Source organism: Halichoeres trimaculatus, unplaced genomic scaffold (genome assembly GCF_033239565.1).
Source record: "Halichoeres trimaculatus isolate MK-OKI-2021-1 unplaced genomic scaffold, fHalTri1.1 fHalTri1_scaffold_13, whole genome shotgun sequence".
In the NCBI taxonomy this organism is placed as follows: Eukaryota; Metazoa; Chordata; class Actinopteri; order Labriformes; family Labridae; genus Halichoeres; species Halichoeres trimaculatus.
The window spans coordinates 20,826,989-20,848,711 of NW_027437191.1; the positions used below are offsets into that span (position 1 = coordinate 20,826,989).

The window sequence follows — 21,723 nt, forward strand, 5'->3', positions numbered from 1 at the left end:
TGCATGATAGACATGGTCAACCTATCTTGCAGAAAATGAACGAAGATGGAAACTTAAGTTGAAAAATAATGATAATTAAAATCATGAAGGTAAATAAAAGGCAAAAAAAAAAAAGTTTTTATTCAATAATGCAAACACATACCTACCTGGTGTATATTTATGTTGAAAGATTTTTTTAAGGGTGGCCAAAGGCTTCTGTTGAGTAAGAGAAAGTCGCCAATCTCACAAACGCCATTACATCATGCAGTGCTTATGAAGGTTGGACAAAAAAGTATTTGCCCAAACAGTATTACCATGACTCAGATAGAATGAAGTACAGAGTTATATAACGTGAATAATGAACAAGAACGTTAACAAAATTCTAAGTTTGCCAATGTTGCTTCACAGTTTTTTTTTTTGTTTGTTTTTTTTGCGTCGACAATTACTAATGACATCATAAAATAGTAATAGAAAATAGTATGAAGATGAGAAAGAAAGTAAAGAAAAGTTTGATCGTTAATCCGGGGAGTGATGATCAAATCAAAATCGTTGAATATTAGATATTTACACCATTTTCACAGATTAAGCAACCGGAAAGCGTCACAGATGGCGTGACGTGTTTCCGTCAGCAGTGCGTGCCTTGCACAGAAGCACTAACCGCTAAACGATATCATAAACCCAAATGTGATGGTTACATATTCCACCAGGGTGAAGTTTGATTTTTTTCACTAATTCGGGGATATTTTGCACAAAGAGTTCGCGTTAAAACCCTTTTTGAATTCGGCTCAGCAAAGCGCGGAGCAGGAAATTTAGAGATTGATTCATGCAGGTTAGGTGAACGTTAGCTGTTAGCAATTTTAGCCAACCAGGGCCGGCTTTATGTAAGCACAAAGGCCTGGAAAGGCCACCCTTTTAACAATGTATCCTTCCTGGGGAAATTTTGGTGGTTCCCAGTCGCAAAACTATGGAGGGCCCGGGCCTCGTAAGCAACCTGGGGCAGGCCTCGCTGGATCGACGGCAGGATTCGGCGGCTTTGAGGCCTCATCCGGCGGATCAATGTTCTCAAGCCTCCAGGAACAACACCTCCAACAGATGCAACAGCTACAGATGCTGCACCAGAAACAGCTCCAGTCGGTGTTACACCACGGCTCCAACGCCAGCACGTACGGTGGAGGACATCCGGGTGGATTTTCGGGGTCATCGTGGCATTCGGAGTCAACGTTACCTATGCATTCAGACAGCGGTGTTGGGCCTCAGTCGTACTTTCAACAAGACGAGACCCCTGGTTCCTCGGCCAGATGCCCCCCTCCTCCTCAACAGGTTCACCAGCAGCCTCCTCCACCTCCACCCCAACCGAAGCCCAACGAGCCCCAACCGGCTCCTCCCCCTCCAGAGCCCCCAACAGTGAAACCACCTGAGATCACCAACGCCCCTGAAGCTAACAAAAAAGATTCATCAGTAAATGATGAGGAAAAATCATCAAATTTGCAGGTACATCATTTGACGTTTTCACAAGTATGCTCTCGTTTTTCTTCATGTAGTAGAGAATAATTTGCCAATTTATTCCATTACCATGTATTATTATGGCATTAAGTGTGTCCAGTGAGGGCCTGTTTTGGGCTATGGTTTAAAAAGTAATTCATGTGTGCCCAAGCATCATGTTGCACGTGCTAAAACAAAAAACTTAAATTGAGACAACCCTGAACAGGTGTCAGCATGTGACTGTCAAGGTACGATGAGAGGAAGTGTTAGATGATGGCTTCAGATAGTGAATGTGTGTAACTTGACTTTAAAGTGAAAAGAGGACGTAATGTGCAGGACTCCAGTTTGCTTTGTCCAACAGCTTTCTTTTTTCTGTTTCTTCCAGCAACAACAGCAACTTTGGTACAAACAACACCTTCAAAATCTTCAGAAGTTGAAGCAAGAAAAGGCGAAACAGAATCAGAAAGAGGGCACTGCCCCACCTCCACCGCAGGGTAAAGCAGTTCCCCCTCCTCCATCAGAACCTCCAAAAGGTGCACCACCTCCACCTCCTCCAAAAGAGGAACCTCCAGCACCTCCTCCACCCCCTGAGGACACACTGGTGAGCAATTCTTTCCAAAACATCTTCTGGTGGTTGTTATTATTTTCTGGTGATGAGAAGTTACTCCAAAAAACAAAAGGGGATTTCAAAACATGTTGCGACTCTGTAGGAAATGCAAATTCTCTCAACTTTCCTCAACCAGTAGGTTCTTGAGTGGGTCTAGCTTGAGAACAACAATTTTAGAAATGTAAGAAAACCTGAATTTTCAGAAAATTTGAGAGTTGACACCTGCAGTCTGCTTCTCCCCTTTTCTTGTTACTTGCATAACAATGTTATTTTATCCTTCACTTGCATAACAAACTTGAACTTCTGACTTAATGAATTTAGATCCAGTTGCATTTTATATAACAATCCATTGGAGATTTTTCAAAGGCCTTTACTGGCACAGATTTGTGAGTTGTGACAACAAGAAGCTCATTGATAGCTGTAGCCCTGAATCATTTGGATAGTCTTTGGGAAAAATTACTCTATAAGTTGAAACAGGTCTGAAAAATGTTGATATTTTTATGTGAATTTACAGAGTGGACATGTAGGGAAAACGACTACATTTACAGACACAGTAAGTCCTAACAATTATCCTACCATCATGGTCATTAACACCACTTCCATGAATATTTACCTCAGTGCACGCAGTAAATACCGTGTGTCGAAGAATCAAAGAGCATCCCTTCATCTCATCCCCTTTATTGGTGTTAATGGTTATTGTAACTATCTTCCACATTTTTCCAACTGCACAAAATTCACCTGTATGTAAATGGTTACCCCTGCATCCTTGTCTGGGGATATTATTTGTAATGTCTCGGTGTCAGTTTGAATATACCATCTGAATATGTAGCAGAAGATTTCAAGTGATTTCCTCGCTAACTAGTTTAATGCTTTGTTACAAGTTTTTCTTGTTCATGTTTGCAGTCTGAAGTCCCAAAGGATCCAGAGGAGGCAGCCCGTCTGCAGCAGTTACAGGCTGCAGCAGCACAATGGCAACAGGTGCAGCAGCAGCGAGCAGGTTTACAATACCAGGCTCTCATGCAACAGCATGAAAAGCTGCAGCAGATCCTGGAACGGTATCAACAGCTCATTCAGCAGCCTGCAAATCTTCAGGTATATATTCCTAATTTTAACCCCATTTGGTTTCTGCTACTAGTAGACCTAAGTGTTGGTTGATATCAAGTGCGGCTTTGATACAGAAGAATGTAACCTAACTTAGGTGTTAAAACTGTAACTGCTGATGCTTTGTTAACATGCATACTTGATTAACTTCATCTTCACTGCAAACACACTGACACTGTTCATTATTACCACATTGTAATTATTGTGAGACACATTTGTGGAATGTAGGTAATTGCAGCCAGTGTAGAGATCCCTGTTTTTTCTGCAGTTTTACTGTGCCAATACATTGGTATTATGATTTGAACAACTCTTGTTTTTTTGTCAGTTGCCATTTTTATTTTCTTGATTGTAAGATGACGTGCTTAAAACAAAAAAGGCTTCAACAAGGTCTAGTACAGTTTGTGGAACCAAACCTGTAACCTCAGCTGCATCTTAAAGGCCTTTAAGTCTCTTTTGCCTCTCAACCTATAGCTTTATGATTTTTCGTACATAAAAATTAAATGTCACCTTTTGCACAATGTCTTTTGTTACAGTCGATGTCAGCTGAAATGCAGTTAAGGAACTATGAAATGCAACTGCAGCAGTTCATCCCTTTGTTCCAAGACTGGGGTTGCTCTTTTGTCCTATGGCATGAACAGTTCAAGACTTATCCTCACAAAGACCAACTGCAGGACTATGAGCACCAGTGGAAGCAGTGGCAGGATCAGATGAATGCCACTAATACACACCTTCAAGAAAGGGTGGCCACTTTGTCTGCCATGGTTCCATTTCCCTCAAGCCAGTACAATAGTGGGACAATGGGACAGTATGGCCAGTATTCTGGACAAGACCACCAGCAGCAGTCAGTAACACCTGGTATGCAACATTCCCCTGTTGCTGTTGGTACCAGACCCCAAGCACCAACATCCACTGGCTTTGGAACACAGTCAGATTCAAGTGTCCCACCCCCTGTGGGAGGGCCTAGCCCTGCTGGCATTGTCAGACCTCCAGGTCCACCCCCTGTTCAGCAACCAAACTTCAACGGTATAAGAGGTCCACGGTCAGTACAAATATGATGTACTTTTTTATAAAAGTGTATCTATGACAATAGATACTTGAATATACCTTATTCTTTAACGTAATGCCCTTTTCCCCCAATGTGTTTTTGTTACATTTTCTTCTCAATTACTGATTTCAGGGGACAAAACCCAAGATTTGACCAGCCAAAACAAGGTTTTGATGATTGCCCAAGGTTTGATCAGCCACAACAGCATTTCGATGGACCCCCTAGATTTGATCAACCAAGGCAGCGCTTTGATGGCCCTCCTCGATTTGACCAGCCAAGACAGCGCTTTGATGGCCCTCCTCAATTTGACCAATCAAGGCAGCGCTTTGATGGCCCTCCTAGATTCGACCAACCAAGGCAGCGCTTCGATGGACCCCCTAGATTCGACCAACCAAGGCAGCGCTTTGATGGACCTCCTAGATTCGACCAACCAAGGCAACGCTTTGATGGACCTCCTAGATTCGACCAACCAAGGCAGCGCTTTGATGGCCCATCTCGATTTGACCAACCAAGGCAGCGTTTTGATGCCCCCCCTAGATTTGACCAACCCCATTTTGGGCAGCAGCCTAGGTTTGAACAGCCCCCAAGGCCCCTTGGCCCTCCGCCCCATTTTGAACGGCCACCTTTACTCCAGCAAAGAGAACAGCAAGGGCCCCAACCAAAGGCAGAACCAGCCAGTAAACAACCAGGTAGTATGGATTCTAATATTACAGGGAGAACAGCTGGAAAGCCAGAGACTGAAAAAGAAAACAAAGATTCTAAATCTGATAATGCAGCTGATGCTGTAGACATGACAGATGATAATGTGCTTGGAAATGAGGGTTTTTTTGTCCAAAGTGACCCCATTCCTCAGAATTTAGCTACAAATACAACACCCGAGGAGCCTGAAGCCAACAATGCTTCTAACAGTAGTGAAAAATCCAAACCTGTCATCAACAAACCCTCTGTAACAGCTCCTTCTGCTACAGGGTCAAATGTAAGTACCACTACTACTACAACTACAACTACTACTGCTACTGCTGCTGCTCAAAAGCCAGAAGGGCCAACAACAAACAATAAACCCCAAAATATTTTAAAGCCTCCAGGAAACCAACAGGGGTTGCAAGGCCAGATGCAGTCAATGCTTGATCCTGCAAAGTTTCCCCCTGGAAGGGGACAAGGCCCACCACCACCACCACCACCACCAGTACCGGTTCCACCTCATGGGCGGGGACAAGGGCAGAAAGGGGGTGAAGAGTTCAAGGGGCCTAATGCTGAACCATTTGGAGAGAATATGGGAAACATGTCCTATGACTACATGGAACCTGAAGAGAACTTTGAGGGGCCAGAAGAACAGGAAGAGTATCAGTGGGAAGATCCTCCATATGAGGAGTATGGTGAAGGCGAGTCAGAGGTGCCCCCTGAAGAAATGTGGATGCCAGAGGATTATCACTTCCAAGCTGAGGAAGAGTATTATGAGGGACCAATTGGTGGTCCCTTTAGGGGTAGAGGAATGCCTCCAATGATGAGAGGAGGGCCTCTTAGGGGAAGAGGAGGCCTTCCTATGGGCAGAGGAGGTCCTCCTCTTGGAAGAGGTGGTCCACCTATGGGTAGAGGAGGGCCACCTATGGGGAGAGGAGGTCCACCTATGGGTAGAGGAATGCCTCCTTTTGGAAGAGGAGGTCCACCTATGGGTAGAGGAGGTCCTCCATTGGTTAGAGGGGGTCCCCCTATAGGAAGAGGAGGACCACCTATGGGAAGAGGAGGGCCACCCATGGGAAGAGGAGGGCCACCCATGGGAAGAGGAGGACCACCCATGGGAAGAGGAGGACCACCTATGGGAAGAGGAGAACCAATTGACATGCACTGGGAAGACCCTGAGGCAGCTGAGTACCCAGAAGAAGGGGAACCTTTCTGGGGAGAAATGAGACCTCCAATGAGAGGTATGAGACCCCCATTTCCACCTGGCCGGGGTCGCCCCCAACGTGGACACCCTGGTTTTATGCATCCAGGAAGGGGACGCCCCCCTCATCCACCTCATGGGCCAATGGATTACGATCCATTAGGTCATGGAATGGAGGCTGATGAAGCAGAAATGGATCCAGCAATGATGTACCATGACCCTCATGGCCATGCAATGCACCCTGATGTTGGTAGAGGCAGGCGCCACGTGCCACCGCCACCTCCTCATGAAATTTTGGATTCTAGGGAGGAGCCATCATATGATGAGGCCATGAAAAGAGAATTGGAATGGGAGGAACCACCTCATGGCAGAGGACCCCCTTTGCCCCCTCATGAGATAATGGATTCAGGAGGATTAAGGAGGAGACCTATGGGCCGAGGAATGGCAAGAGGCATGTGGCGGCCTGGTCCAGCACATAAAGAATATGAAGAGGGATATAAAGAGGGTTTTGTTGAAGACTATGGTCATGGGGAAGATGGGTATCGCTGGAGGCCCCCAGCTGATTATCCTCCGGAAGACTATCGGCATGAGGCCAGGTACCCAGAGTCTGAGTGGGAAAGAGAGCGTGCTGCTTTAGAAAGGGACTACCCCCTGCGAAAACCACCGCCTGATACCTACAGAGACAGTCCCTGGCCAGAAGAAAGAGACAGAGATAGAGAAAGAGGTCCCCCATTTCCCTATGAAGAACTTGAAAGGGGACGGGGAGAACTTAGAATCCGTGAATACAGGGATGAGCCACCACCGCTGCCACCGCCACTAGAATGGGATAGATCTTCAAGACATCCTCTTCCACCAGAGAGAGGGTATTCTACTGACTATGAAGATCGTGGAGCTCGCTATGAGCTCAGGGAAGATTCACCTTTGGATAGACCTCCACCCTTACCGCCTGCTGCACCTGTCACCAATTTGCCTGAGAGCTCTGTTGATCCAGCAGCACAAGGATCAAGTGTACTTGCTCTCTCTCAACGTCAACACGAGATCATCTTGAAAGCTGCTCAAGAGCTCAAACTTATAAGGTGAGTTCTAGCCTTTCAAATTTGATATTTCGATAAATATATAACACAGAACTGAAAGAGATATTTTGATACCATTGCAAAATAGAGGTATGAGAAGATTGTTGGTGGGAATTCCTGAATGCTGCTGTTGTTTTTACATCATAATGAACCTGAGGGTGTTAGGTAATCTTGTATATTGTAGTATTCAGTCACTGCTTTGAATGTTAAGTATTGTTTTCAGTGAAATTTCATATATCTTCAGACAGGAGTATCTTTTAACCATCTTTCTTGTACAGAAGGTTAAGTTCGGTAATATTTCCTCATCCTTTAAAATCGCTGGATGTGTGTTGTCCAGCAGCTTTTGTTTTGCAAACTTTTTAGCGTTTGAGCATTCTATTCTTTTTTTTTTTCCTTCACCGCTGAACCGATCACTTAATGTGACTTGTGGCGTTAGGTTGAAAGTGAACATTTTCCTGGCCAGACATTTTGGACAATATCTTTTTACACTGGGTAATTGCATGTGAAATTGACAGAAAGACAGTAAATGCCAACCAGTGTAAACCCACCTCAGAGCTATATGGCAGCCCAATTACACGGGAGTTTTCATCATTACTGGTCTCTCGTGCTCAGGAGATAATGCTGTGGTCAGGCCCATGACAGAACTTGAATGACAGACAGCAACAGGGAAAGATAAATACATATATTAATGAGTCACAAAAAGAAAGGAAATTTGTGTTTGGTATATTATTTCTTTTTGCAAAATTTACAGCAACAAGTCTTGAATGGTTGGAAAGCCTATTTGTTTCTCCGGGGGGCTAGATTTGTTTGGAAAATGTATTTGTCACATGAGCTGCAGAGTTGAGTATGTTGGTTGCTTTCATCAAAAAATTGCCAAATCTTCTCGGCTAATGCCAAACGGGTCAGTCTGCTGTTGCTTTTGCGTTTTGAGCTTCTGGCACCCCCACCTGTGATTATGGGACCTGCTTCAGTGATCAGCAGGTGTCTGGAGAAAATAATCTACCAAACCACAAGTTTTTATTGTTTTAATAATCAAATGTAAAATTTCTGGTTCAAATATCCATTTTAGAAAAATAAATACATAAATAAAAATAAGAATGTTATTTTGCAGCTCTACAGTCAACTTGACAGTACTCAAAATAGTGTTACTTCAGTCTGTAAATGAATCTGTTGTGTTAATTACAGTGTTATTGTTTGTCATAAGGATGCACCGACTTGATCCTAGTAAATGTGAGATACACACTCGAAAAGCTAGATTGGAACCCAATGGCAAAGGGCAGTTTGAGAGGGCTTTAACTATTCAAATCAGGTTAGAAAGGCTGGAAGTTGCCAAAACATCATTCCACATCTTATCTCATAGATTATTAATAAAGAATTAGGGATGGGTACCTTTCACTTCTGGAACAATGCAATACCGAATGTCAATTTCTTTAGTAATTAAGTGTATTTTTTTCTAAATTTAACATATTTATTCTTCAGTATATAACCTTTCAATGCTGTGTTCATGTCCAGCACGGAAAATTGCCCACTCTTCCATTCCCTCATAGTCATAAAGGTGCATTAAGGTACCTAAACATGGTACCTTTTGATTTTACGTGAATCTATAAAAAATGTTGAGTTTATACTGGAATCGGATCAATGTAATTATCAGATAATGCAAATGAAAAGGTTTCAATATCAGGACATAAAAGTCGAGTCATTCCTAGAGTTGGTTGACAAATTTCTACATGTCTGCTTCCAACCGCAAATGGAGTTAAATAGGGGAGTCAAAAGCACAAAAATTGTAACTACTAAATTAAAATTGATTATGACTATCGGGTGAATATCACTTTCATTGTCTTGGGTCTACAGAGAATTACAGGAGGGGAAGACAGCTAGCACTGAACAACCTCAGCCTGCACCTGCTGACACCCTCCCAGAGCTACCTGCTGGTCTTCTTGGTTTGGAGATCCCAGCAGATGTTAGGAATGTTTTAAAGGTGAGTTATGTCAACTTTTATGAAATATTTGGATATTTAAGTATATAAAAAGAATAATTATAGATGTCTTTTGTCATACCTTTCACTTGTGCGGTCTGTTTAACTGATTTGCAACAAAATATATCTGACATCTTTAGGGTATGACTGCAGCTGCAAAAACACCTGGAGCTGAACCTGCATCATGGGATACCAAGCCTGCTGTTACAAGTTACCAGCCACCTCTTTCTGCTGTGTCCACACATCAAGTGATTCCAAAGACTGTGGATTACGGGCATGGCCATGGTATTAGCAGTACATATGAACAAATATGCTCATTTAATATTTTACATACTAAGCACTCAGGTGTTCATTTGTGGTGCTATTTCAATGTTTTAGAGCCTGGAGCCACTGTTGAGCGTATTTCATACGGTGAGAGAATTGTATTGAGGCCTGACCCAGTGCTGTCAGACAGAGGCTATGAAAAAGGTGAGTCTAAAGGTTATAAATCGCTTTCAGAGTAAAACAAGATTTTGCTGTTACATTATGATTGTACTCTGACCAATGTTTTTCTTTTCTCAGAGCCCCTTGGTCTCAGAGATCCTTACAGCAGAGACCCATATTATGACAGACGGTCTGACCCTTACATGGAGCGTCGGGATTACAGCAGAGAAAGAGAACTGTACAGAGAAAAGCTTCCACCTGAATACGAGAGAGAGCGATTTGAGAGGGAACGCTACCCCCCGAGGGAGAGAGATGAAAGGTAAATTTCTTGTCCTCAATAACTTCCTCTTTGTTGGAAAATGCACTGCTTTCCTAAATATGTAATATCTGTGTCTATTTGTGTGTTTTCGCTTCAAGCACACAGTCGATGGTTGATGAAAGGTACTTGATTACGCTGTGCCATACATTGAAATTAGTCTTCAGTGTGTGCCAGTTTGAAACAAGAAGAAAGAATCAGATGACATAAAACTTAACGATTACCCTTCTCTGTGCAGATCTCCACTGGCACCATCTTTACGTTCAGGATACAGAGAGAGAGACCGAGACATTCGAGAGAGGGAGCGGAGTGACAGTCGAGACCGAGAGGACCATTATGGAAGGCCCAGCTATGAAAGACCTCCATATGAGCGAACTGGACCCGACCGTAGTGGGCCTGAGCGTTATGGCCATAGTTCCTCACCTTATGGTATGTACAACTATTTTCATCCCATACTTGTGTTTCATTGAAACCCTCAGCATATAAGTCAAATTTCTATTACTGAATGAGGTTGAGGATCATTAAAAATCAATCTCTCTGAATGTCTAATGGGGGAGAACAAGTAAAGCCATAACAGAAGTACTTGAATCTTAAATAATATCCTACAGTGGATAGAAGAAGTTATCCAGAGGAACGAGGGCCTCCTGCTGCTCCACCCCTTCCACCTCCACCTCAGCCTCCCCCTCGTGTCGAGAAGAAGCCAGAAATCAAGAACATTGATGACCTACTCAAACCACCGGGGAGGTCATCTCGACCTGAAAGGGTACTTCTACAAGAAATGACTCTATCTTTACAAAGTGTCGTCACTTGTATAGTTATGAATACTTAAGACAGTGGTCTATGTTAACAGATTGTAATCATCATGAGAGGGCTTCCAGGAAGCGGGAAAAGCCATGTGGCAAAGCTCATACGGGTAAGTGTAAATGTAAAACTTTGAAAACAAAATACATTATTTTCTGAGCTGATGTAGATTTTATTGTTGCTATTTTGACCAAAGCAACTGAATATATTTAACTGTACTTTTGACATTATTTAGGATAAAGAAGTCGATTGTGGCGGTGCACCTCCAAGAGTTCTTGTTTTAGATGACTATTTCATGACAGAGGTTGAGAAAGTAGAGAAAGACCCAGACACTGGAAAAAGGGTAAAAAACAAGGTCAGTATGACTTTCAAGAACAACAAAATGGTTGACATTTATACAGTTGTAAATCACATTCAGCATGGCTGAGCAGCAAATTTGTAGTCAATTGTAAGAACTACCAGAAGATGAAGAAATACTGTCTTTCAGGTTCTGGAGTACGAGTATGAACCAGAGATGGAGGATACTTACCGGAGCAGCATGCTCAAAACATTTAAGAAAACTCTTGACGACGGCTTTTTCCCTTTCATCATTTTGGACACTATTAATGACAGGGTCAAACATTTTGATCAGTTCTGGAGCGCTGCCAAAACAAAAGGCTTTGAGGTGAGTTGTCATCATGAATAAGCCATAAAATCATTGACTCCGTTTGGTACAAAGGTACAGAGTCTTTATTCTTTTATATCAAGGTGTACCTGGCTGAAATCACTGCAGACACCCAGACCTGTGCAAAAAGAAATGTCCATGCCCGCAGTCTTAAGGATATCATGAAGGTCTGTCTGAGCTTTCTTAAGTTAAAATGAAGTAATAATGATTTATATTAAACTTATACACATGGAAGCCTACGTGTCTTAATGTAACGTTACATCAACAGATGTCGAATAACTGGGAGCCTTCACCACGTCACATGGTGCGCCTAGATGTCAGGTCCCTGCTCCAGGATGCAGCTATAGAGGAGGTGAGGACTTAATGACATGGTACTTCTGATAAAATAGTTCTTAATCACAGTCACATTATTTAACACAACTTGTGCTAACAGGTTGAAATGGAAGACTTCAACCCAGACGACGAGCCAAAGGAGCCCAAGAGAGAGGAGGAAGAAGAGAGTGATATGGTAGGACATAAACATCTTTATTTTAGTCGCACTGCTTTTAGAATCATTTCCACTAAATTTGATTCTCATTGTACCATATTCAATGTAGTGAGTAGTTTATTGTTAACATTCATCATATAGTGTTTTATGTGTCCTTGTGGAGTCATAAATAGAAAACTGAAAAATGTTTATCTTAATGGAAATTCTAAGTTTTACCTTTTATCGTAAAGTTTCATGTTCATCAGTTTATCAGGAGTAAGCAGGATAGAATCAGAGAAACATAATCCTTACTCAAAATTTAGGTATGGACAGTTGAAGGAGTCCTTGAAAGGGTTTCAGTAATTTCAACATATTTAACAGAAGTTTTCTTATTCACATTCAGCTCTAAATTATGTCAAGTTCAGAAAAACACTGTGAGGAAAAATGTCCACAAACTTTCGTCCATCTTGTTTAAGATACTGGGCTGACTTTATATTTTCTTTCATGAAAAGGTGGTGTATTTTTGAAAGAATAATACCATAAATAGAAACAGCAACAGCCAGGACTGAGCACAAACCATCACACAGACAGTGTTAAAAAAATGTCAAAGACTATCATTTTGAGAGCTGAACACAAAAATTAGGACCTTTCCAAAGTGTCTTGAATTTATAACCACAGGTGTTTTTTTCCTTTTGTAAATACAGTTATTTTCCTTCATAAGCTGAAATTGTAATCACTTCTGTAGATATTCTGGTGAACAAAGAATGTCCAGAACTGAACAGAGATGGACTTAATTTTGCTCAAAATTTTCAGTTTCAAAATCTTCACTTTCTTTTCTTCACTTATAAATCTAAGAACTTATCCTGAGAAACTGTTTATGGATATTTTTTATCGACAATTTAAAAATGTAAATGTTTCCTATTGTACCATCTTCAGAGGGATTTTTAAATGTAGTGGAGAATGAGGCCCAGTCGGGCTGATGAGAAAACAAAGTCAACATTACCTCCTCCTATAATCCATAAAACTTTTTATTTTTTATCTTACAAATATCAGCGATGTTTAGGTCACTTGTTTTGGACATTATCATCAGAATGTTCAGTCCTCTAAAGCTTTCCATTCACTGCAGCTCATTCTTTACATGTTTGTCTGACAGTTGTATGTCGTTTTGTGTTTCCCAACACTAATTCTGCAATGATGCAGTTACCTGCTGTATTTTATGCATAGTGTCAGAGATCACTGAAGGGGTTTTATTTGGTATGCTGTTGTCATCTCTAGTCGAATGATCTTGGTTCCGAAATTCTAACACAGGGGGAGTTGAGTGTCTCTAAAAACCCAGGAGCAACCATAATGCATGGATTATATAGACAGTAAAGGGCACTTGAATGTGGTTAATAGATATAATAGAAAGTTATTTGATTGCAGTTTTCAGCAACCTACAACCCCTACTCCAAAAGATTTAGATGTCTCATTGAAATGCTGATAAAAACTTAATTTGATGGTTTATAATTAAAACCATTCTAAAAATTATTTACTAAAATACATTTTCTGTAAATCAATTTAATTACATTGAAACATCCACTCTGCTGTTCCAAAGTAATTAAATGACTTTTTTTGGTTTCTTTGACTTGTGTCATTTATGGCACGTTAACAGACTGTAGTTTGGTTAATTTTATTGACATTGGTACATTATGAATATTTGTTCCTTTGCAAAGTTAGTTGTTTGGGGAACAATAATGTCTTGTACTGGTAAGTATGATATTGAACAATTGGTCGTGTTTTGCCCAAGATTTTAGTGACAAAGTCCTTTTTAATTGTTTAAGATGCATTTAGCCTTGAGATGTTTAAAAATGAGTAGTCTTGTGAGCACCAGGATCTGTTGGTCTGTTACATCACTGGTGTAAAATCAGGTGAGACACATCAAGTCCTTAAAAATAATAACTGAGTTATATTCCCTTTAACAATTGCAAACTCAGACTCCCCCGAAAAAAATAGTTGTTCTTAAACAAAATCTTCTAATGTGGAAACATGACCAATAAGATTTTCAACATGCAAACAACAACTTAACACTTTGTAGGTCACTCTTCAAAAAATATGAAATTGTTAACCCTAGACTGTAAGTGGAGGACATAAAACTTTATTAGTGTTGTGAAACTTTTAAAGTTTTTCCTTTTCTTGTGTCTTCAGAAGTGACCAAAAACAGATCCTCGCCCCAAGGGTTAAAGTCTGTTTGTTTTATTTTGGCACTTTTTTTTAGCAAAAGTTCAACACTATTGAAAGTGAAACCTTTTAAATCACTTGAACAACTGTTTATATGCCACAATTGGATTTGTCGGTTTTATCAAATGTTGTTCAGATTCTGTTTGTCATTGATTCTGGCTGGTTATGATCTTTTTTTGTGAGATGAAATAATGAAGAACAAAAGAGCCAAAGTTATCCTGCCTTTATAAATGGAATGAGATACTAACAAAAATTGTTGTTATATGAAACAGTATCAACATACATAAATGCAGGATGCATGCCTAAAAGCTGATTGCAGTGTAATACAGTGAAACAGTGTTATACCTTCATCACAAATCTATCCACTGCCCACAGACTTTCCTCTCTAAACCTTTATCAAATAAATACATATGTAAACCATTTGTAAACATGATTCATAGCTGAGCACAACTGTGTTTTGGTAAGATGTTACAGAGCTCTGTGAGTGGTGTTTTTATGAAAAAGAGACCACAGTACAGCTTGAAGACAGAACCTTCTATAAACTTACAGCTGTGTTGAAGTAAGTGTCGTAACAGATGTGCCTCCTCCCTTGCTGACTTCGAAAAACTTAACCAAACTTAACATCAGTGTTTGTGATCCGCTCCAGCCCTTTTTCTAGTGGGAAAAAGTGGACTGCACTATTCTCTCTGAGATGAAATTCTTAAAGATTTAATTTTTCTGCCAGGCAACAAAAAGAAAAAACTGAAATGTGCAGAACTATTCAAATCCACCAACCTGTAAAATTTGGAACTAGTTCTCTGTAACCAAGCCTATTATCCATCCAGTGACACACACATTGAAACATGAGATTTTTATCCTTGCCACATGGTGGTCCAAGAGCTGTTTATAATTTATGCTAATGCCCTCTTCTTTCTTTATTTTTAATTTTTGGGGCCTTTTCATGCCTTTAATGAGACAGGAGAGGGCAGCAGACAGAATAAGAAAAGGAGCAAGGATGGGGCAAGACATGTGGGACACAGGCTATGGGCTGGACTCAAACCCGGGCCACCCACTTGAAGGCAGACCTCATGGGGCACAACTTAGACCCCCATGCCATCTGCACCCAAAGACCTTTTATTGTTTCTAAACTTTCCTCGAAATCTTACATCTGCTACTATGATGAACTCAAGCAACTTATGAAACAAAAGTAAGTCACAGAGGTCACAGAAGACTTTTTTTTCTTCTCATAGAAAGTGATTGCAGTTCTACGCCACCCTACTTCAGTAAGGGGTATGTGATTAAATCAGTTCGAGAGCCTGACAAGAGCTCAACATGATATTGTTCATTCAGCTTGAAGCTGCCCTTGTCGTTTCGTTTTTGAACTTTGTAATCCAGAGCGCCTAAAGTTGAATTTCCTTCTCTGACTTTACTGGAAGTTCAATTACTAGCAGTGTGTTGTTAGCATTTATGTGTGTTTGCCTTATCCTTTTTGGACCATATGCAAATGTTCAAGGTTAAATAAGCAAGACTTCCTATTTATAATAGTTCTGTATACTTTGAACAATGTCAGAAGCATTTAAATGTAGAAACGTATAGATTAGATATATTTGAACACTCCTAAGACTTCCAGCGTAAAAATAAATGTCACCACCCATTGTTGATAGATTCTATAACCTCATAAAAGTATTTGGGTGTGCTTTTGCTTTTGTCAGGATTTTTATTTTTTGGCCATTTTACAGAGAATATGAATGATGACACAAAAACTTCTTTCACTTATGGTAAGTGGTTTGGTGAACATTGGTAAACAACTGTGTTTACCTTTTAAGTCACAATGACAACAGAAACTACCCAAATGACCCTTATCAAAAGTTTATATACCCCAGTTGTTTCCCCTTTTAACATCAATGACAGCTTGAAGTTTTGTGTGGTAGTTGTGGATGAGGCTCTTTATTTTCTCAGACGGTGAGCTCCCCATTTTTCTTGGCAAAAAGCCTCCAGTTCCTGTGATTTCTGGGGCTGTCTTACATGACCTGTGCGTTTGAGACATCCCCAGAGTTGCTCAATCATATTGAGGTCAGGAGACTGAGATGGCCTCTCCAGAACCTTCACTTTATTCTGCTGTTGCCAATGGCAAGTCGACTTGAGCCGCGTTTCCACTAAGCAGACCGGTTCGGGTCGTCTCGGTACGGCATGCATTTTGTGGCGTTTCCACTGACTTATCCCAGGACAGATCCCCAAAGCCGAGACGAGCCGTCCCACTTTTTGGGACCCTTCCGTATGGATGCCAGACTGAACCGATCCACTCTCGGAAGGTGGAGCAACACACTGCAGACAGTTGATTGGTCAAAAGAATCATCACTTACCCCCACAGCGGCTGCATTTCTCCTTGTGGCACACAGACTTCTCTGAAACAAAGCTTGATTGCACTTTATATCAAAGAGCTACATGCCAATCACAGAGAGGACGAAATGCAGCATGTCTTCCAAGTACCTATACCGCATGTCTTGTCACGTTTTCCTTCTCCGTTGGATTTATTAGCAGGGTAAACTGTGTCGGGCTGCTACGGCATCACGCTATTGTTTAACAGCTGCGGCTTTCGGCATCCAGCTTACACGCCGCCTACCATGGGAGGGCACAGTTAAGCTGTGGAAACACAAACGTAACTGTACCAAACTGTACTGAACTGACCCAAACTGCTTGGTGGAAATGCAGCTTTGGCCTTGTGTTTTGGATCATTGCCATGTTGAAACGTCCATGTACATCTCATGCGCAGCTTCCGGGCTGATAAGTGTAAATTTTCCTCCAATATTTTCTGATAACATGCTGCATTCATCTTACCTTCAATTTTGACCAAGTTTCTGGTGCCTCTATAGCTCACACATCCCCAAAACATCAGCAACCCACCTCCATGTTTCACAGTTGGAATGGCGTACCTTTCATCATAGGCCTAGTTGACTCCTCTCCAAACGTATCATTCATGGTTGTGGTCAGAAAGTCCAATTTTTGTCTCATCACTCTTGTCTCTATGCTGTTTGCTGTTTGGTGTATTGTAAGTGGGATGGTTTGTGGTATTTGCATAAAAGTGGCTTTCTTCTGGCAACTCGACCATGTAGCCAATTTTTATTTAATTGCCTTATTATTGTGCATCTTGAAACAGCCACACCACTTTTTTCCAGAGACTCCTGTATTTCAGCTGAAGTTATTTGTGGATTATTCCTTGCATCCCCGGTTATTTTTCTGGCAGTTGTGGTTCAAATTTTTGATGGTCTACCTGATGGTGGTTTGGTTTCAACAGAGCCCATCATTTTCCACTTCTTAATTGGAGTTTGAACACTGCTGACTGGCATCTTTAATTCCTCGGATATCTTTTTATATCCTTTTTCTATTTTATACAGTTCATTTACCATTTCCCAAAGATCTTTTGACAATTCTTTTGCTTTTCCCATGACTCAGAATCCAGAAACATCACTGCAGCACAAAATATGTTTTGTACAAAAATGTATAACCTGTACATCAGTGTCTGGAATTACAGCGTGGAGTATTCTCTGATTTCTGTTTATAACACTTAAAACACAGTCTGAGTACTGCTTACAAGTTGTGTATAGCAGCCAGAATGCAATCTGCAGTAATGGCATCAGGTCACTGGATGTTTTATCTGTGTTTATGAACAGATCTCTACATCCAAGTACAGCCAAAAGTCTGTTCTGGAAACACATTTTAACTTGAGCACTAAATCAGCTGGATGTTGTCACTAACAGTGTTGTGCCAGCTTACAAAAAACAGTGTTTATTTGACAACAAATTCTGATTTAGTCTTAGTCTTCTGAATAACACACCATTTAGTTTTAGTCATATTTTAGTCATCTGAAACCTTCAGTCCTAGTCTAGTGTTAGTCAACTAAATACCACAAGAGTTTTAGTCTTAGTCTAGTCTTAAGTCTTCTAGTCTTAGCCTAGTTTTAGTCAACCAAACATTAACAGATTTTAGTCAGGTAGAATGTAAACAACCAAACTATTGTTCTGTAAACTCATATTAGTTCTGCTTCTGTGTAACTGCCGCTGCTGCTGAGGGGTTATAGACAAAGACGGTTACCTGTTTAGTTAACCATGTGACCTGTCAGCAGCATTAGCCATGCTAAATGCACAGACATCAAGCAGTAGATCTGACTTCAGTTGTTGTAGAACACAGTGCTCGCTATCCCTCCCAGATTGTGAGTGACCATTAACTGCCCCTGGAGAGAACTTCACTCACGTTTGTGTTCACGAGTTATAAACTGAGTGGTTCATGAAAATGTGAACACGTTCACTAACATGCATGACACTGGTCACAGAATCAGAAAGGACTAATTCATCTTCATCTAGAAAACAAAGGTTTTCCCTTCCCCTCTTAAGAAGATGTTGGAATTTAGACAAACTTAAAAAATCTGTCTCTTGTTTCACGATGCTGAAGTTAGCCAGACTGAAGTCTTAGTTTAATTAATTATTTGCTATTGAACTCACACAGCAGAATCTGATGAATGGGCACCCCAAGAATTTTACCACATCCAAATATCACATGTACTGTGCCTTGACTTGAATTCAGCTCTTATCTTTGGCTTCATCAATATTTCCAATAAGTCTGCATTTGTTCCTGAAGGTGTATGACCCATTTACGTCAGATGCTAAAAAACCAATGGGTCCAGACAAAGAAAAGTGCAAAACCCATCTCTAAAAAACAAAAGCTCTAGGTGTCATAAAGGTCCAATGAAGTGCCAGCAATATAAGCACAGTTGTCTGAAAGTTTACATACACGTACATGCGCGCACACACACACACACACACACACACACACACACACACACACACACACACACACACACACACACACACACACACACACACACACACACACTCACACACGCACACACCTAAAAAGGTGTTTTCAGTTACTACACCTTAATAGGCATGGGAACCGAATTGGGTACTTTTATGGGTACCAACCGAATTCTGTCAAAAGTACCAGGTATCGATTTACGTAAAACCAAAAGGTACCATGTTTAGGCACCTAAATGCATCTGTGTGACTGTGAGGGAGCATTGCAAGGTTATATATTGAAGAATAAATGTGTTAAATTGAAGAAATGTAATATTTCATTATTAAATAAATTAATATTTTTTACCACATAAACACAAAAAAGTACCGAAAAGTGGTACCGTTGAATACCGGTACCGATTGCCAGGTATCGCGTAACAGTACCGTATCATTTCAAATGTGAAAGGTACCCATCCCTACACCTTAATAACCTCCATGTTTTGGACTGAGTGGGCAAAAACAATCTGTCCGCCCCCATCGTAACCCTAAGACCTAATAAGCAAAAATAAAAGAAATCAACTTCTTCGTTTTTCAGGTTTGCTCCAAAAGGATATGAGATCAAGAAAACATTGGTGTACAATGCCAAATCTTGAGCACATCTGAAAGCACCCGAAAATACAATAAAAATAAAACTACAGAACTAAACTAAGAACATTTGTTTGTTTTAACAGTATTCATAAGGCTGAAAAAAAACCTCAGGTCAGAACAAAAATACTAGACAGAAGGGAAAAAAATGATATTGACTTAATGGGGGTCATTAGACCCATGAAACCAGCAGACATGATTGTAGCTGTACTAAAAGGTGAATGATCATGTTCATTGAAGTCTTAAAAATACTTGTTTCCTGTAGTTAAGCTCCATCTTTGCTTTATTAAGAAGAAGCTTTTTATCAGCGAGAATTATACACCAGTCATCTGAGAATCCAGAGATGTGAACAAACCACCCTGTACAGTTTAAACACATTATACGCGCTGAGGAAGCATATTTTGGTAAATTGCTTATCTTTTAAAATTCAAACCATCAGAATAACTTCATGAGTGTGTATAAGCATCATTTTGGTTTGCAATTGGCCAGAACTCGTCGGAACCAATCAGCAAATTTCTTTCACCTAGTGAGCCAAAGGCATCAGTGTAATCTTTCAAAAATGGTGGCTACAAGCTATAACAGTGCAAGGGACTAGTTTGAAGTTGATCACAGTTTGTGCTGCAGACTTAAACAGAAAGCTATAGTTTTACCTTTTATATAAATGTCAGTCACATGTTCATTATCTTACACAGACACAATCATGTTGGAGATTAGGTTAGGTTTACCTTTTTGTTTTGAAGTCAAGTAGACTGACACCTACTTTGTGTTCTCCAAAGCAGAACTCAGCCTCTGTTTTTCCTTTTGCATAAAGAACAAAGTCTGACCACTTGTGTCTCTTAGACTGAAGGATGAAAAAGTTGCATGCCAATGTTACATTAAATGTCTTAACAAGATAAGCCCACATCTGTATCACCCTTCTTTGTCTCTGTTGTTCCAGTTTAACTTCTTATAAACCAGTCTGCTCTCTTTCAGCCAACCCTGCACCCCTCTCCCTCTCTTCTCCCTGTATGTTTAACCGTTGCAGTGTCTCTTCCGTAATTTAGGGCTACATTCCAAAAAGCAAATGGGAGATGGATACGTCGGAAGCAAAACTTGGTAGGTGTTTTTTGTATTTGCTCTGTATTTACTAACTAGACATTTCTCAACTTATTCTTGGTGTATTTCATCTGATGTTTGGTTCAAAACGACTACTAATGTGCTATTATGTTGTGTAAAAAAGGTACGTCATTACTTTTAAGATGTAATAGGTTGTAGTAAAATGATACACTTCATAGCATATGACAGTTTCAAAAGAACTTCCAAACTAGCCGATGAAGCTTTAAACACCTGCAAACAATACCAGGCTTCATTTTTTAGCCTTTCTTGGTTGTAACAACAAAATATTGTTAAATATCATGCAGTGATGGGTTTTCTTGTCCTGTAACATAACCATATCAACGTTGTCTGCTGATTACAGCTCCAGGTTGTCTGGACACATGTAACTTTTAAGTGCCTTAAACGTAAGAGGCGGCAGAAGTTTATACAAGACAGTAACTCTAAAGTGTTACTTAAAATGACAAATGGTGTCTATCACAGTATCCATTTCTTACCTGTAAGAGTTGAATTTCATTTTTTCCTACATGCTTTGCTGACCATTTCTGCCAGGATTTTCTGTTTTCCTTCCAAGCTTAGAAATGCAAGAAAACCACATCAATGTTAACTTCAAAATGTCAGCCTTAACAGAAAAAAGAAACAAATGTAAACTCTTTGTGATGAACATTTTAACATCTTTAAATCCTATTTCATGGTGAATGTCATGAAACTTGTTGGTCCCTGGTAGGGATGGGTACCGAATTAGGTACTTTTATAGGTACCAGCTGAACTCTGTCTGTTGTACTGATTCATGTAAAATCAAACAGTACCATGTTTAGGCACCTAAACGCATCCTTGTGACCGTGAGGGACTGAAGAGAAAGTGATTTTCCATACTGGACATGAACATAGCATTGCAAGTTTACATATTGAGAAATAAATATATTAAATGGAAAACTTTGAGATTTTATTATTGAACAAATTAATATTCATTACCACATAAATACTCAGAAATGTACCGAAAACTGGTACTGTTGAGTGACAATACTGATAGCCAGGTACTGGGCATCTGTACCATATTGTTTTAAATGTGAAAAGTACTCATCCCTGGTCCCTAGCAGTCAAACTAACATGTCGATAAAGTGTGAAAAGCACTTGGAACTGTTATATCTGGTTAGAAACTATACATTTTACTGCATTACTTCTCC

At 40.4% G+C, this 21,723-nt stretch overlaps 1 protein-coding gene across 5 annotated transcripts in view; it reads left to right on the plus strand.

Moving 5' to 3' along the window:
* Positions 1 to 600: 600 nt before the first annotated feature.
* ylpm1 (YLP motif containing 1) overlaps positions 601 to 21,723 on the plus strand; it is a 28,466-nt gene continuing 7,343 nt past the window's right edge. The window contains exons 1-20 of one of the 5 annotated variants that reach the window (XM_074685575.1): positions 601 to 1,470; positions 1,847 to 2,062; positions 2,583 to 2,621; positions 2,972 to 3,160; positions 3,703 to 4,208; positions 4,347 to 7,172; positions 9,021 to 9,147; positions 9,285 to 9,429; positions 9,523 to 9,612; positions 9,706 to 9,886; positions 9,985 to 10,008; positions 10,122 to 10,312; positions 10,492 to 10,646; positions 10,734 to 10,796; positions 10,920 to 11,039; positions 11,172 to 11,348; positions 11,432 to 11,515; positions 11,617 to 11,700; positions 11,782 to 11,856; positions 20,489 to 20,540. In XM_074685575.1, the coding sequence (XP_074541676.1) occupies positions 898 to 1,470; positions 1,847 to 2,062; positions 2,583 to 2,621; positions 2,972 to 3,160; positions 3,703 to 4,208; positions 4,347 to 7,172; positions 9,021 to 9,147; positions 9,285 to 9,429; positions 9,523 to 9,612; positions 9,706 to 9,886; positions 9,985 to 10,008; positions 10,122 to 10,312; positions 10,492 to 10,646; positions 10,734 to 10,796; positions 10,920 to 11,039; positions 11,172 to 11,348; positions 11,432 to 11,515; positions 11,617 to 11,700; positions 11,782 to 11,856; positions 20,489 to 20,540 (5,917 nt within the window). In that variant the 5' untranslated portion in view covers positions 601 to 897. The remainder of the gene's footprint in view (positions 1,471 to 1,846; positions 2,063 to 2,582; positions 2,622 to 2,971; positions 3,161 to 3,702; positions 4,209 to 4,346; positions 7,173 to 9,020; positions 9,148 to 9,284; positions 9,430 to 9,522; positions 9,613 to 9,705; positions 9,887 to 9,984; positions 10,009 to 10,121; positions 10,313 to 10,491; positions 10,647 to 10,733; positions 10,797 to 10,919; positions 11,040 to 11,171; positions 11,349 to 11,431; positions 11,516 to 11,616; positions 11,701 to 11,781; positions 11,857 to 20,488; positions 20,541 to 21,723) is intronic. The other 4 variants (XM_074685578.1, XM_074685576.1, XM_074685577.1 and 1 more) reach the window with 4 other exon arrangements.